At 38.9% G+C, this 17,300-nt stretch overlaps 1 protein-coding gene and 1 pseudogene across 5 annotated transcripts in view; both read right to left on the bottom strand.

The window, feature by feature from the left end:
* The window catches only part of LOC146465308 (macrophage mannose receptor 1-like), a 110,425-nt gene that overhangs the window by 71,616 nt on the left and 21,509 nt on the right, over positions 1 to 17,300 (bottom strand). Inside the window, exons 3-8 of one of the 5 annotated variants that reach the window (XM_085128500.1) lie at positions 10,895 to 11,287; positions 8,942 to 9,079; positions 7,509 to 7,673; positions 5,503 to 5,530; positions 5,051 to 5,219; positions 4,158 to 4,621 (exon numbers count right to left, since the gene is read on the bottom strand). The exons of 1 other annotated variant lie outside the window; for it this stretch is intronic. In XM_085128500.1, coding sequence (XP_084984626.1) covers positions 4,490 to 4,621; positions 5,051 to 5,219; positions 5,503 to 5,530; positions 7,509 to 7,673; positions 8,942 to 9,079; positions 10,895 to 11,287 — 1,025 coding nt within the window. In that variant the 3' untranslated portion in view covers positions 4,158 to 4,489. Of the gene's footprint in view, positions 1 to 4,157; positions 4,622 to 5,050; positions 5,220 to 5,502; positions 5,531 to 7,508; positions 7,674 to 8,941; positions 9,080 to 10,894; positions 11,288 to 17,300 lie in introns of those variants that run through there. 3 more of the 5 variants (XM_085128501.1, XM_085128503.1, XM_085128502.1) reach the window with 3 other exon arrangements.
* Positions 12,125 to 13,599, bottom strand: LOC146465311 (uncharacterized protein KIAA1958-like; annotated as a pseudogene).

Here is a 17,300-nt window from a genome sequence, read left to right as displayed (position 1 = left end):
AACACTCTTCCTCGTGTTTGATATATTACATCAAATACTATTAAGACGTAAAAACTATTAAAACTAAACATCACATCTGTTAAAAAAGGTGAACTAAAAATATCAGTAACTTTGTGGCATCACAACAAATGCATTAGGAGTTAGACCTGACTAGACCATCGGCGACAGCAGCGTACACGACTCTGTGTTATCTTAATTTGTAAGGTCATTCCAACTTATTCCTAAGCTTTTTCCACGGTGTTTACACATCCAGGTGTTTCTAGGCCTCCTTGTCTTTGTTGTTTCTCGGCTTGCTAGTGATTTTTTCTTACACCTAACATTTGGGTTAATCAGACATTATAGACAAAATTTTCACCTGAATAATTTTATCTGTATTTATACTGTTCATTTTAAAAGCATTTGATCGTAATTGAAATGTTCTTAATTGACTCTCAGCTTGGGAAATTTTCTTAGTATGAACGTTGTCGTCTCATGTGACCCTTACAACAAAACCATTCTAATGTTGCATTTATTCATAATTGTATGACGCCAATAGAGCTACTGATCAGTAAGATGCAAGCCATCAAGTTTTTCTAGTTTATCCTCTCAATTTGGATTAATATAGTTGCACATCGTTTTCCATCTCGATGTTGTGCTTATCATTTAAATCTTTGATAGATAAAAAGTAAATCAACACTTTAAGAGCAATTCTCCAGGAAAGTGAAGCAAAGTTGGAAATGAAAATTTTTAACCCCCCTTCATTTTTTGTGTGGAGGTAGGTTACCTGGAGGGATAAACAAAAACAGCCATATTTGGATCGGCAGGTGCGTCGTTGCCATGGAAACCGCACTCAAACACGTCGGCCTGAGGTCTATGTTTTGACCAAAAAATTCACTCTCAAATAATAAAAATAAACGAGTCTGTTTCTCGAGTGCATGAGAACTAATTCAAATGAAATTCACACAGATGGTAGAGGCACTCTCCCAGTTTATAAAAATTGCCGTTAGAGTATTTTGGGTTCTATAATCAAGAAGACAATGTTCGCATTACTATGTTGTCTGTCAGCCAATTTGACAAGCAGGAAAAACAAGCACAACCATATTCGTTATTTCTCCGAAAGTACTCTTTCCACATAAACCAAATTAGCAGCAGAGCTTACATAGATATCGAAGTTCATAAATATTATAAAATCTATTTGGGGAAAATTATATTCTGGCCATGGCTGTTGAAGACATCCGAGGCAAGTTGCAGAAAATTGCAAAATTGGAAGTGTTGAGGTCTCCAGTATTTGGCTCAAACAGGCTTTAGATAGAGAATATCAGCTTCAGAGGTTTTTGTCATTCATCTTATCTGTTATCTACATTTGATTGATTCGGTTTTGGCCAACGAATTTGATGAAATATAAATTAAAACAAAGCCTACCTTGCAACTTTTGGGAATTTCTTCAGGATGCTTTTGTTGTATATTATGGGTCTCTCCTCAGTTCGCTCGCACTATTTTCTTGACCAAATCTTGCGCAGACTCTAGCGAAAAGGGCAAATCTAACTGGCTAGCCTCGCCGGACATCTACTTTTATATCAAAGATGATGATGCATTAACCCGAATAAAGAACAGTCGAACAGGTCAAACACAGTCGTGTGTCGAGTATCGAAATAATTCATCAATACAATCCATCCAGGAAGTTAAATAGATGCATCAAGATCACAGCTGAGCAAATGCATGTCTGCAACGATTCTGAATAAAGCAGTTGCCTAAATCGAGCCGTACATTCCGTGGTGCATGTTTGAGAAGCGAAGAAATCGTTGTTTACGACCTGTTTACGACCAAACGTATGTAGACCGGAAATGCAAGCAGCAAAACTGCTGACCGGATGTACTTTTAAATGTGATATACGCGCTTTTTTTGTTTGTTTGTTTTTGTAGCTTTAGCTAAAGCGACATTGTCGCAATGGCATTATCTCTTCTTTAGATATTTTTGGTACAATATATCATTGATAGAGGGACAAAAGGACGACTTTTGATCCGCTTTTATCACTGTTTTACAGTGGTGAATAAAGAGGACAGAATAAAAGTGCTTTACTTATCGTTTTACGCAACCACATAAGCCGCCCATGTTTCCTAGGTTTTTTTTTTTTTTTTTTTAATTCATTGCTTATTGGTTGTTATAAGGATGGCCTGCATGTAAGATATATCGCTGATCTGGGGCATAAACGTACACATTAGAAGATACGAAGTTGGAATTTTTGACCCACCTCTCCTCCAGAAATAAATAAGTCCTCTCCAAGGCGATAAATTTTCACATTCAGTACCTAATACCTACCCAAATTTTGGCATTCTTTCGGTTTGTTTATTTATTTATTTATTTTTTGCTGTTGTTTTTTTTTTTTGGTGGGGAGAGGGGTGACCGGAAGTAAATTTGTGCCGTCGATCAAAAACACTGTAAGGGAAATTTGCATATCGTCGTGCGAAGGAAAATATCCTGGTCGGGACAATGGAAAGTTGTTCTCTTTCAAATCCCGAAAGGGACGTTTGTGAAAGCGGTGAAAACAATATAAAACTCAGTGAATGTCAAAGGGATATTTTCAGGCACGTGCAAGCCTACGGACTTAGTATAAACCGTGATGAAATTAGCGACGAAATGGATCTTATTCTTTGCCGTGTAGGTAAATAAATGTAACATTTCACGCGCGAATTTTTCATTCTCTTGTCACGAATAGTTTATCATAACTGAATTTGTAATTGCATTTTCACAGTCTAAAAAGCAATTTTTTTTTGGGGGGGGGGGGGTGGGGGGGTGCAGCTGTTGTGTGTCATGTGTATCATGCGTTCAATTTTCACCCAAGTTTCAGTTCAGCTTCATTTCCTTTGTTTTTGTTTTCATTCGGTTATTCCGTTTTCTTCTTTTTTTGTTTTGGCTTTTTTCACCATTGCCATTGTGAAACAACCCCATTTCAAGAGGATATCATTACACTTACATCCGGTGTTACATCCCATGACATTGTGTTACATCCGGTCAGCAGTCGTGCTTCTCGGACTTCCGGCCTATGCGTTCAGTTTATTCACCATTCTTGGCTTGTCGACTATCGCAATATCTGACTCGATTTTAGCTAAAGACGTTACTTTGGATTGTTCAAAGGCATGCATTTGCTTTGTACATTGATCTCGACACATTTACTTTACTTCCTGGTTGGATAATATCGATGAATTTAGGTGTTCGACGGCAGAAATCGCAAGTATCACCACCATATTTTGGACCTTGTCAACTATTCTTTGTCAAGTGTATGCGGGCTACTTGTATCATCTTCTCTGGTCTGAAACACGGCAAACTGGATATTCGATGGGAGTAACTGTTAGTCTGCGCTAGATTTGGTCAAAAAACGGAGCATGCGAAGGAGAGACACTGGAGAGAACAACGCGACGAAAGCATCCTGAAGAAATTCCCAAAACCTTCAAGGTAGGTTTTGTATTAATTTATATTTCATCAAATTTGTTGGCCAAAACCTTATTTACTAAACGTAGGTAGCAGACAAGATGATAAAAGATACTTTTGAAGCTGATTTTCTCTCTCTAAAGCCTGTTTGAGCCAAATACTAGAGCTCTCAAGATTACCAATTTTGCAATTTTTTGCAATTTGTCTCAGGTGTCTTCAGCACCCATGGCCAGAATATAGTTTTCCCCAAATTGATTTTATGATATTTAGAAACGTCAATATCTGCGTAATCTCTGCTGCTAATTTGGTTTATGTGGAAAGAGTACTTTCGGAGAAATAACGAATATGGTTGTGCTTGTTTTTCCTGCTTGTCTAAATGGCTGACAGGGAACATAGTAAGACGAGCATTTTCTTCTTGTTTATAAAACCCAAATTCTTGTAACGGCAAATTTTATAAACTGGAAGAGTGGTTCTACCATCTGTATGAATTTCATTGGAATTGGTTCACATCCACTCGAGAACCAGACTCGTTTACTTTTACTTTTTGAGAATGGAACTTTTGCTCAAAACATGGTCTCAAGGCCGACGTCATCTAGTGCGGTTACCATGGCGACGATACATCTGCCGATCCAAATATGGTTGTTTTTGTTTATCCCTTAAGGTAACCTACCTCCACACAAAAATTGAAGGGGGGTTAAAATTTTTCATTTCCAACTTTGCTTCACTTTCCTGGAGAATTGCTCTTAAGGTAACAGATTTGTGGATTTTTTTAACATCATTTGCCATAATTACAGCACTTACTATATTTACAATATATGCTTACTGTACTTGCAGTTCTAACAATTACACTACTCACAAGACTTTTTATAAAATAGCTACATTACTTGCAATGCTAACAATATTTGCATTGTTTACAATACTGACAAACGAGATACAAAATGACTACGGTGTATACGAAAATACAAAGGTACAATTCAAAGAGTCCTGATACAATGTATAGTTATGCGCGGAGAGTTAATCAAACAAACAAAAACAAAAACGCTTGTCCGTTTGTTTAACATCACTTCTGGCCGGAGCACAATTAGGCTGACACATTCATGTATTCGTGCATAGCCCTTTGGTTGGCATATGTGGGTGTCTCACTGCAATCAGCACTGGTTCTGTTTTCTTGTTCAGATGGCACAAGATGCTCGTAGCAACTGCCCTCTGATGTCTAAGAAATAAGAAGTTAAGCTGTTTTATCGATCGATCAATTAATCAACCAACAAATCAATCAATCAATCAATCAATCAATCAATCAATCAATCAATCAATCAGTCAATCAATCAGTTAATCAATCAATCAATCAAGTATCAATCAGACAATTAGGGAGTCAGCGAGTCACAAAGACCACGAGCAAGCAAAACAGCTAACATTTGCTCAGTCAGTTAGTCAGCCGACCTTTCCATTCAGTTATGATATTGTCAATTAATCTCCAAAGAACAATTTCAATCTATTTCCACTCTTTAATGGGCTAGGTAAGAGTAGAACGTGGTATCGATCGCGGAAACACGAATCAGGCTCACGCATATCTAGTTCAGGAATAATTATTTAGCAATAAGCTTGTTTCTCCTTGGCTTAGGTCTAGTGATATTGAACTTACAATTGTACGTGGATTGAGCACGGCATATCCACCCTCTGGCTGCGCAGTTAATTGGCGAGTAGCCACATTACCACTATCTCCTGCTTCAACTGACAAACCAAGCTGCCTTGCTGCATTCCCTGGATTGAGTAATGAGGCATTCTCACATGGTTCTTCAAGCTGATTGCTGCTGAATATAGAAAATACATATAAATTATGAAAAATGAGCGTTACCTGCTATCTGCAGAGAAAAAGATTAACCAGATAAAATCTTAATCAAGACTTCAAGCACCTGAACTGCCTTTAGAGAATTCAAATACGTTAAAGGTCTGGTTGAGTGAAGTAAATGCCAACGACTGCCTAAATTTCTATTTCGCTGTAAAGCGTACACGCTTGGCGCGTGTGTCCTCCATCCCGTGAGTAAAAATAATAACAACAACATCAACAACAAAAACAACAGAAAAAATACTTACGAAGCCGTTGTATGAGGCCTTTCAACACCTGAAATTGCGATAAAAAGTATATATATTTTTTTAACTGAGGCTCTGCCGGCACACGGCGAGTACGATGGTCAAGTCTGACGCACAATTTAAGTCACAATGTATGTGCGACCTTGTAATAGTAAGAGCTTTATGTACTGCAAAGTATTTTCATATTTAATTGTAGACTTCCTTGAGAATTCACGGTGAAGAACGCAAGATATTCGAGGGAAGGCTAAGATCGATATGTCCCTAGAGTACCCTTGTCATGATTTACAAGTCATTGATTCTTCCGCATCTCGATTATTGCAGCGCGTCTGGGGCTGTATCGGTAATGGCCTCAGCCAAAAACTAGAGAAATAACAAAACAGGGCTGCACGCATAATAACAGGGTCTAGTTGGGACGCCACACGCTCAGACAAAGTTGTTGAAACGGTTCCCTTCTTTCTTCGCCTTCAATGTTGAATTTCACCAAGCCGGAGTGAAAGACACATTGCGAACACAACATTGGAGGAGAGGTGAGGGCGAATGCGTGCTATATAACAGGCACGTTAGTTACCTTGGGTGTTAACCGAAGTGTTTAAACTAATTATGACTGCAGTTGCAGATCGGCCCCGATTCTCAATGCTCTTAAATGGAATAGCCTCGCTGACAGACGTGCAAAACAACTGAAATCTTTAATGTTCAAAACTGTAAATAACCTCGTACCCGAATACCTGTCTGATAAACTCGCTAGCGTTAATACCATTCATAGACATAATCTGCGAGGTGCACAACACAACTTGTTTATTCCGCGACCGAACACTGAGGCCCTCAAGAAAAGTGTTCGTTATAGGGGCGCAGTAACATGGAACAGTCTGTCAGCGGAGGCTAAGCAGGCCACTACTTTAAATAGTTTCTATTCCGCTATTGTATTTTAGAATTTTTCTAACTTAGTTTTAGCACCTATTATAGGATTTTTCAATTGTGTTTGTTAATTTTAATGCCTTAGCTTTTTAGCACTAGGGGCTCTTTCCATTCAGTCAAAATTTCCGAGATTTCCGGTCAGAAATCCAATGGAACGGGAAAAGTTCCGGAAAGAATTTCCGAAAATTTAGGACTACCTTTTGAGCTTACCCTTCTTTCCGGAATTTCCGGAATTACCGAATTTTCTGTGTTCCATTCGCGATGAGTGTCGGATTTAATCTCCCCGGCCGAGCGCGACTCGTCACGTGAGCCGAAAGAGCCGCAAACAAAATGGCTACGGAAGTGTATCAATGTCCTGCTTGTGGTTTTTTATCTGAGATTTTCGACGTTTTCTTAAACCACGAATGTCACTTACCTACGACCAGCAACGGTAGGGTTAAGCAGTAGCTATGTTTTGTTGCTTCGCCAGCTGAATTTCCTCAAACTTTGCTCATCAATAATCTGATTTATTTCCACCATTTTTGTAAACAAACGTGATGCCCGGAAGCAAACTAAAACACTGACTTTAATTTTTTTTTTTTAGAGTTATTTGGAGAAACAGTAAATGGGGCCTCTGCTGCCGCTGTTTGGGGACAAGGAAACTGCTGCCAGAAGGATTAAATCTTCTTCGCTGTCGATAACAGAATAATTTAACTCGGCATCATCTTCCTCTAATTTTTAAGCTGCGAAAACTGATTCAAAAAGTCCACCATTTTCAAATAGCCCAGCATACCCCGTGGGCCTCCTCACGTGATTCACAAGTTCAGGGACCCGTTCCATTTGACCAGCAAAAATTCCGAAATCTTCAACCGGTTTTTTTTGTTGAATGGAAAGCGCCCTAGGTTTAATGCGCACGGCTCTTTAGAAGACCACTTTTTAGTGATAAGGATTCCGTGGATAAATAAAGTTGTTATTATTATACTTGGATTTCACCAAAGAAATTTCCAGTTTTTTCACAAGGAGATTAAAAAAAACGCTATCGATTTGATATTCAATCAGAACGAATCATTCTTTGGTCAAGATGATCACACATTTATCGAATGTAAGACAATCACCTTTTCCGCGTTGTGTCTTGCGCCATAGTAGGAGAACTACAGCAAGAGCGATCAATGCAATAAACAACACTGCTGCTAGGGAAGCCCCAGCAATAAATGCTGTAAAGAAATTTTTGTCTTCCTTCAATATATGTTTGCTTGGGACTGTAGGAAGGGTCGTAGAATCTGCAAAAACAACAACAACAACAACAACAGAAATTAATGATTTGAATGCGAACCGTACGTGTTTTTGACCCTCGATTTACAACCGATTCGTGAAACGTAAATCGGGTAGATTTTCATTCCACGAATCGGTCGTAAATCGGGCTTCAAATTACACGTGTACGATTAGCGCTCCCTTACCGTCGGACTGGACCTGCCAATCGTAGCGTGTAAACCGGCTCTCCCCTGAGATAACAAAAAGAATCTCACGCTTTCGATGCTTCCTGCATTATCAGTTCGCACTCTTTTGCAATCTTGGCGAAAGTTATCAGCGAGTATTTAAAGTTATATAAAACACACCTAGGAATGTAATAATTTCACTGTATACCTCTGATTATTGGCTGCTCTTGCGAACAAATGTGGCGTAGTTTGGAATTCTCACTACCCTATGCAGAACCTTGATTAATTTTCATAAGCGTGCACCTTTCTGGAGTATTTACCAAGGGCTATCTTCAACAACTACCACTAGAGATTGAACTGGACTTAAGTTCATATAAGAACTGTTGAATTGAATTGTATGATTTTAAATGAATGAATTTTATGGAATTGAATAGAATGATTTATTTTTAAATGATTTATTGAATGATTATTTACCCACGTAACGTCTATGACCTAACAAACGTTCGTTCAAAATACGTACGACTGCATCTACAAGTTATAAAAATTAAAAAGAAAACTATAATACAAACTTTTTTTATAGTTACACAAAACAATTCGACTAAAGGATCATCGATCATCATGATGTTACATAACATATAAGAATTAAGAACGATCAAAACTTAGCCTAAAAAATTTAATATTACAAATTTTCCTTACAAATGTCTGAAGATTTTTTTTTTTTGGTGTTTATGAGGGTGTGTGTGTGTGATGTACTAGAATTGTAAGTAGGGTAAGCATTGTATTAAGACTTTCCTGTTTTAGGTCGATTTTCAATAAGTTCTGAATCTTAGCAACCTTGTACGTATAAGAGTTATTCACTGTTGATCAGAGCTACGCACCCAAACAAAACTCAGGCTTGTGTACCAGAATTCTTTTTACAATGAAGCGCACACGAACAATGTACAATCGCCTTGATTAAGACATTCGAGAACTGTACAACGTACTTAGGAATAAACTGACCTGAAGCGCTCATTTACTTAATCGGAAACAACCGCACTGTGCCGCAGCCCAACTGTCAAGGTTATCTGAAACACGAACAAGTCGCGATCGATCGGTTTGGACCATGAACTAACCTGACAAATACGTGCGATCATCTGGAGTTGCAGTTGAAGGTGGCTTGGTGCTCTCTTTTATTTCTGTGGTGGTACTTCTTGTTGGTGCTGCAGTTGTTGGCGGTGGATATTGGAACATACAGGATCCATCGCAATTATCTGTGGGGTGAATGGTAATGTCTACAGTTCTGGTCAGAAAAGCACATGTTAGGTGCGGAACATTATTGTGTTGTTGTTGTTGTTTTTTTCCCCTCTTTTCTCTTGTAAATTGTTTATAAATAAGACTCTTTTGAACTGAGGCTGAATGTTCTTAATTCGTTTAATAAATAAGTAAGTTTACTTAACTGTCAGTCTATTTAGCATAGAACTCTAAGATTAGAACACTTTCCAGATCGAATTGGAATTTGGAAGAAAAAAACTTCTCAAAGCAATGGACGAGAACCAACAAGAAACTTTCATTTTTTATTTGAAATTGAGAAAACCAGGTGTTTTCCAGTAAAACACCTCGAAACCAACTAATAAACAGTGTCATTGCGATATCTACATTGTAAAAATCAGGAAAGTTTGTAACACGATATACGTTTATATCATTCATTCCCTGGTTCTTTTGACTAATGTGAATTAGTATTAATATAACAAATCTGTGGGTGATGTTCTCAACGCGCTCTGATCCAGATAAGTTATTGATGTTTAAAAACGAATGGAAGAAATAAAGTTCTTAAATAAACTCATTTGAGACTTGGGTACACGGTGTAAATATTCAGTTGCCTTTTCTTAGGCTCAGCGTTCCCACAAGACGTATTCTTTCCTAAAAGATGAGACATGTAGCATTGAGATGTATGATAAAAGTATTAGATGAAATCAAGAAATGTGTGGGGTTTTCAGTGAAACATTAACAGAAAAGATGTTTAGTAGCAAAGTTCATCCTAAAGAAAGCAAATTTGTTCTGTTTACTGTTTAACAGCAGTACTTTAATGGCCATAAAGTAACACGATAAAGTTAACTTCAGAGTAATGATATTTTTCTTTACTTTCCATTTCATGTCAATAAATTAGATAGAGACCTGTGAAGTTCAGTCGAACATTAGACAACGTGGAAATGTTTCAATATCGTCAATTTTCTCTAAAACTTGAATTGCCTGTTTTTTCAACTTTACAGAAAAAGGGAAAGTTTTTCGACCAGTCACCGTGATATTTATTTATAAACCCGCTTGAGTTTGCAACACAATAAGGTTGCAGCGCACCATTATTTTGGAGTGAAAATGTGGAAAGGTTGACGTGCGCGTGAATTGCCCAGGGTGTTATTTTAGTCTGTTTGTGACCAATAAAAACGAAAGTTCCATGTATTAAAAAGCGCAAGGGCATTTTCACTTTGCTACGGAGTTTTATTAATGTACAATTCCCTTATTACCCCGTTTGTCAGAATGTGGAAATGGGGTACCAAACAATCGATGCGGCATTAAGAAGGAGAGAAGAGGCAAGAACCATTTAAATTCTATCCATCTTGTGCTTCTGGGTTAAGGTGCGGATTATATGAGCCCTGATTATTTGAGAGGTGTGAATACCCTGTGAAAATTACAATCAGATGTGATTAACAATATTGAAATTTTAATAATGCATGGTCGTCTGTGTGTGTTATGAACGTTTATATAACCGGCCCCACCCACCCACCCCCCTTAATCTGGCCACAGAAGATGAATACAATCCCGGTCTCGATATAGGTTTAACGCAATATCTGATATCCCATTAGTTAGATTTCACAAATAAATGGCCAGTTCAATTAAACTAAATTTTCCTTTGGGTCACACACCAAATAACAGCATTAAACTTAGTGCTGCATCCCTCATTGTCTAACAGCTCATCTACATCCACATTTCATAAATAATAAGTAAAAAAAAGGACCTCAGTTTGGATGAAAATAAGTATGTGAGTGGACAAATAATTGTGTGCTCATAGCCTAGCAAATTATTCATACCTGTTTCTTCCTCGCAAATCCTTCCCCTCTGAACGTTGCCCATTATGCTGTAAAATGATCCATAGGATCCACGAGGGAATTCTCTCGCAATAAGAGCATAAAAGTCATCTCTTCCAGGATTATTTTTCTGCCATTTATCTATGGTCAAGGGTCTGCCATTGATCCAAGTCCAGTTTCCAGTTGTTACGTTTTTGAATAATCCTATGTGCCACTCATTGAATTGACCAGATGTTAGATCTTTAACAGTTTTGTTAATGAATTCCCACTCCTGCAAGGTCTCCATGGCAACAAGAGATTTATTATAATATTCACACCAACTTCTTGCTTGTGCCCAAGTCGTTTTCGTTTTACTGCCATCTTCAAAAGTGTAGCATGAGCATACTTTCTGTCTCCCTAAAATGTAGTTCATGAACAGAAAAAAAGTGAGAGATTACAAAAACAATTAATAAACAGTGACAACGAGCCAAAATTTCTTGTTATTTTCTAGAATTAAATTTGTGTTAAGGAAATTGTATCTTCCTGTGACTAAATAGTTTCAAACAAGAAATCAGTGATCAGTGAATATAGAATTAATGACAGTTAAGAAAAATAATAGCCACTAAGTCTAGTTTTTTTTAAAGCATATCTGTGCCTTTAAATGTTGTAATTGATATTTTAAAATTGTGATTTCTGAAAAGGCCTAGCTGTTGACAACAACTCATACAAATCCTTAATGCTTTGTCAATAGCTATACTTTAGAAATTTTGACTAGACAAGGAACGATAAAAAGAAGTAGTAAACACCATTGTACTCAGACAGGATCCATCAAAATGATGGTCACTGTATCCCCCTTCCCCTTGAATGACTTTATTGCATAGCCAAAACTTGTGTACACTGTGCTGTATTAAAATTGCCAACCTCTCTGTTCTTTAGCTATTATAAACAAGCTTTGAAGGCCTCACGCTAGTAGAATATATAGATTACTTCATGGAAAGTGCGCGCGTATGGTGTTACGCACGAGTTGTTGACGGACCAGAAGTCGAACGAGTGTGCGCAGCGAACGAGTGAGATTTCTGATGCAAAACAACGAGTGCGTAATAACCGTACAGAGCACTATCCTTGCTTTAATTTCTTTATTTTATACACACTGAGATTTTTCCGCGCTGAACAGGTTTGGTAAACATGTACACATAGCTCTCAAGTTGTTATAATGAAAGTACACAAAATGGAAATACACGAAAACATCACGTTATTTCAAAAATGAAAACAACAACAGCACAATGGTTGGAAAAAGACAATTCATATGGTAATTTTCCTGCCTTAAAGTAATTTCAATCAGTTTAGAAATCGAATATCAAGAATTTTCACACAACAAGTATAAAAATAAAGTATTCGAATAAGAACTGAGGATGTGTAACCACGCTAAAATCGTCTATTGCAAGGGAGGGCTATCTTCATCCGAAGAATCTAAAATACGTTTCACACGCTTGAAGGTGTGCTTTCTTGTTGCTGAGCTTGCATAAGGTGACTGATTTACTTTATTTATGGAAATGTTAAGGTGTCCTCCATGAAAGACTGCTCCGCTAAATACACTTGCTTCATGCATTTTAGGACTGCTCGATGACTAAAAACTGCAAGACAGAGTTTCGGCTTCACTCTCTGTAGCCAATGCTCGATGTAGTATTCTTGACATATTTTTATTTGCTGTTGCTGAGATATGTGGCTATAATTGTTAATGCTTTGGACATTTCTGTGGCCTGAGAGCTGCATTATGTGACTAGGACGTATGTCGCTATCGTTTAGTTTTTGTATCATGCGTTCACGAGCGTGTGAGTTTTCAGTTGTTTACTTGAAAGGCCTCCTTTTTCCGTCATGGTTTTCATCAAACAGTTCAATTTGTTCTGACCCATTGCACTTGACTTAAACCACAGTTTATTTGACGAAGGTCTTTTTGTGTAATTTATTCCGAGATAGTATGGCGCACCAGGTTTATTCATCGCGTCAGGTCGCTTTTCGGAGTAAATCTTGTAAACGGCAACTGGATCTCTTTCAGGTGGACCGTTTGCTGCCGCGAAAGCCTTCGGTTTAACAGCTCTGACATTACGAGGTTCCGCTCCCGTTCTAGTTTTCGTTTGCCGTTCAGAATACTCTAAGTATTCAGCTCCATCAGCTTCCCTGTGAAGTTGCACGTCGCCCCAAGTCATCTGCCGATGTCCTTCACAGCCTCTCAAGCCAAAATGCACCGAACTGAAAATCCACACTGTGTATAGCAAAACTTCGGCATTTGAGATTCCGAGTAAATTCTTTTCGTAAAGAATGTTTTCCTCCACATCAGTTAAAGCTTCAGCTGCGTTGGGTTTGTTCCCTTTCCCTTCTTTTTTCAGTTGTTTACGCTTGATCAAATACGATGTCTTCGATAATACTCGCCGAGTACTTGCGTTCTTTTAAATACCGGTTGAAACTTGAAAACAACCCTCGAAGGCTTGAAGGTTCATAGTCTTGGCCATCTTTTCTTTTCACACCAACAATGAATTCACTAACGTAGCGGTTGAGCTCTTCTGGTTGAATTTCTTCAATTTTTCTTTGTTCGTTTTTCTCCAGCAAATGCTGTAAGTAGCTTCACATTCCGCTGCGTTTGCTCGAGTGTTTTTGTTTTCTTGGTCGGTAACATATTCTTCGATGGGTCTATCCAAAGGTTTGAACCTACTGCCAGAAAATTCAGCCATCAGTAGTCGTTTTTCAGAATGTTTTAAAGTCGTCTAGAAATCTCGACGAGCGAGAAATTTAGAGCCGTAAAAAAGTTGGCGTCATCGACAAAGCTACCACGTTCATTTCCGTTCATTGAAAATGTTGATGCGTTTTGGCAGTCGCTTTTTGATTGGACGAAACGGGTTTGCCACGTGCGAGAAAGTCGTTCCGCTGTTATCATTGGCTGCGAAAATTTCCGAACCGGGTTTTCAACAGATTAATTATATCTGTAAGTCACAGTATGTATGAAATAAATTATTGTCCCATGGTCAATTAAGGTTTGTTAGATAGGTAGTGCTTTGTGTAACTGCCGTAGCAAGGTGGGTGGCATATTGAGGATGGCAATTGCAAGTTACATCATCTTTACATGATTTTAAATTTAATCTACGTCACCGCAGTTTTGAATGAGTTTTAACACGGCATCCATGGAAGCAGCTTTTAGTATGTGGTTAATAGTAATTTTGGTTAGTTTAGTTAGGGATGATTTTGGTTATATTTTATCTTTTGTCTCTTTATAATCTTTGCTGAATGATTTATCGTGTATAAATAAAGTTCCCATTACCATTAGCATTTCCATTACCATAACACACTCATCAGTGTTAAACCACTTGGGTGTGGGAGTTGGGGGGGGGGGGGGGTATAGTCATGGCATTTGACACCAATTACCTCCTTGTCATAGGTCTTTTGAACGTTTTAGAGCGAGCATTTGAACAAAAGCGCTCAGTTAGGTTGAAATGTCCAGGCTTTGCTTAGCCACCCAATTCCCCTCCCCCCCTCACCATCCGTTGTGGCTTAACTAAAAGATGATTTTCCACGTGTTACGTTACACGTAATACTTTGCGTGCTAAAGCTGCCTCGCCTTCAATCATTACTGTTATAAATGTCACGCAACAGTCACTGAGCGTGACTGAGCGTAAGATGTCGAAAACAAACCCATTCTAAATCGTGGGAATCGACACATTAAAAGCGAGTACGCAAATTCCACAGCACGAGAAAAGAACTCACCAATAATTAAGTTTAACATATCTGGTTAAACGTACCCAGTTGCTTCTTATATGCAAATTACTTAAACACGATTATTCCAGTCGTTCATAAATCTGTACCGTAATAAACGCCAAACGATCTTTTATTGTAGTTGCTTAGCCGGCGACACACCTGGCGATTTTATACGCCCATCGCGATGAATTTGATCGCCATTGCGATTTTCGCCACCGATTGATGCGGACACACCTGGCGATTTTTTTCGCCGTTCGCGGCGATATGGCACTTCAACCTTGTTCCCGGGCTCCATCGAGGGACGATTTGAAAAGTCATGTTATAAAATCGCCCAACCTGGTTGGTTGACTTTACTGGTGTTTCATAGTAATGAGCGTAGGAAATTGCGGGAACGGGCACACTTGGCGAATGCCGGCGAATTTAATCGCCGATATCTGACATGCCAGATGTCGGCGATTTTATACGCCGATCGCGGCGATCGCCGAAAATCGCAGTTGCTGCACCGGGCAAACCTGGCGATTTTCGCCTATCGCGGCGATCGGCGTATAAAATCGCCAGGTGTGTCACCGGCCTTAGGAAGAAAGAATTGGTCTACTCTGACATGACAATTATTGATGGCGACTTTTCAGCAATGGATGGTTTTAACACCAAGCGAAATCGAACGGGTTTGTTAACTCGAAACAGTAAAAGAAGAAGAACCATTATCCGTTTCTGTACAATTAAACTCAAACAATTTGAAACAAAAATATGCTGCGACTCAGCTAAGTTGCAATTCAACCGTGACCTCTCGTCGCAACTTCCCGTCAGCCTGAGGTGTGACTTGGTTGAGAGGCGAGAGCGGAAGTCGGGCAGCATGTCAGACTTGTATCTATACTTGGAAAGTTTGTCAAAAACTGAAACAGCACAGCACTTTAGCGTAAGTATCATGAAAAACCGCCTGCCAGATAGTTGGAAGCCAACTTCGTAGACGCTCTTTTGGCTCGTCACGCAATAGTTGGGTTTACGTTTTTTTTTTCTTCTCAAATCAGGCTTAATGTTTAAAATAGTGTACACGATGTCGCAACACGCGGAAAAGAAAATTTATGCCGGACAAACACACTTTCAACCTCTTAACATCACCCTTTTCAAGCTCGAAAGAAAGAGGGTGTAAAAACTTCATAGAACTCATAACTTTCGCTTACGTGGTTAAAAAAGAACTTGCGTAGCGTAAGCAGGTAGATGCGTCCGCTTCATTCTCTTGCATATTACTTGCATCCGCGTACTGATGTATTAAAAAGCAAAATGAATAACAAACATTTCAGGCTCTCGTTCAATTACGGTTACTTGAAACGTGCTGTCTCGGAGCTGATGTCAGCTGAGCCAGTTTACTAGCGTCACTTTCACTGGCGTTCCTCTATTACAGATCGGTGACTCATTCAGAGATGTTAAAATGGTCCAGCTTAAAATGAAGATCTGTACGAAGAAGCCGCTCGAACTCATTTGCCGCGCCCTGCAAGCAAGTACTGTTTGGCACGGTGGAATTTGCTCCACCCATAGTGAAGAATAATAATTGCCGCTTGTTAGTACTGGCTTTTCATATTTTCGTGTAAAAAGCAAAGACGCGTTAAGCTTTTTTTACAACTTTCTTTGGAGAAGTCATGCCAAAACCTCGGGCTCCGTGCTTCATCAAGGGTTTCAAGCACCTGGAAACAATAAAAGCACTCCTCGTACTTTCATCTGTCTCTTTGAAACCTCTGATGAAGCACTTGCCCTCGTTTTTGACATATTACATCAACTTTGTTCCACATATGCTAGGGGTAAACCTGCAATGGGCTTGTCTCTCAGCTTGCTTCGTGGTAAAGAAGCAAGGTAAAATAAAGTACGATACAGAACAGCACAGAGTAGCATAGGACAGCACAGCGAAATACAGTGTAGTACAGTACAGAATAGTACAGCGTAGCACAGCCCAGCGCAGCAGCGAAGTACATTACAGTGCAGCACAGCGCGGCACAGTACAGTACAGTGCAGTATAGTTCGTCGCAGAGTAAAGCAACGTAAAGCAAAGTTCAGCGGAACACATCACAGCGCAGTACAGTACAGCAAAGTACATCAGCGCAGCAGAGCACAGCTTACGACATTACGGTACAGCCCGAAAAGCACAGCACAGCGCAAAAAAGTACAGCAAAGCTATTAAGTACAGTAAACTTCATGGGCTTAGTACAGCAAAGCACAGCGCAGCGCAGCGCCCAGTACAGTACAACACAGTGCAGTAGAGTGCAGTACAGTACAGTACAGTACAGTACAGTACAACGCAATACAGTCAAGTTACTTACCAAAATAAAAAATAAATAAAATAAAGAGCAACGACAGTTTATAAAAATATACCTTTAATTTACCATTTTTAACTGCACAAATTCATTTCGGGATCAACTTTTTCACTGTCAAGGAAAGCGGAAGCTTAAAATTTAAACCATCTTTTTCTGAAATAAAGTGAACCTTCTTGTAGCATCAGCTAGCATATACAACTCACAGTAGTTTAATTTTTATTGGTCACACTACATCAATCGATGTATACTTTGATTATTAGTTCGAAATTAATAAGTTTAAGTCAAGAACAAATAAGAAAGTACAAGTCGGAGCACGTGCCATGATGACCTTTTTCCCAGTTAGTATCATGCATTTGTCAGAGATAACTGGGCCTCAA

The sequence above is a fragment of the Pavona decussata genome, unplaced genomic scaffold (assembly GCF_977016875.1).
Source record: "Pavona decussata unplaced genomic scaffold, jaPavDecu1.1 SCAFFOLD_156, whole genome shotgun sequence".
Taxonomy (NCBI): domain Eukaryota; kingdom Metazoa; phylum Cnidaria; class Anthozoa; order Scleractinia; family Agariciidae; genus Pavona; species Pavona decussata.
The sequence above is the reverse complement of the archived record's forward strand: the minus strand, read 5'-3'. Positions and strand labels throughout refer to the sequence as shown.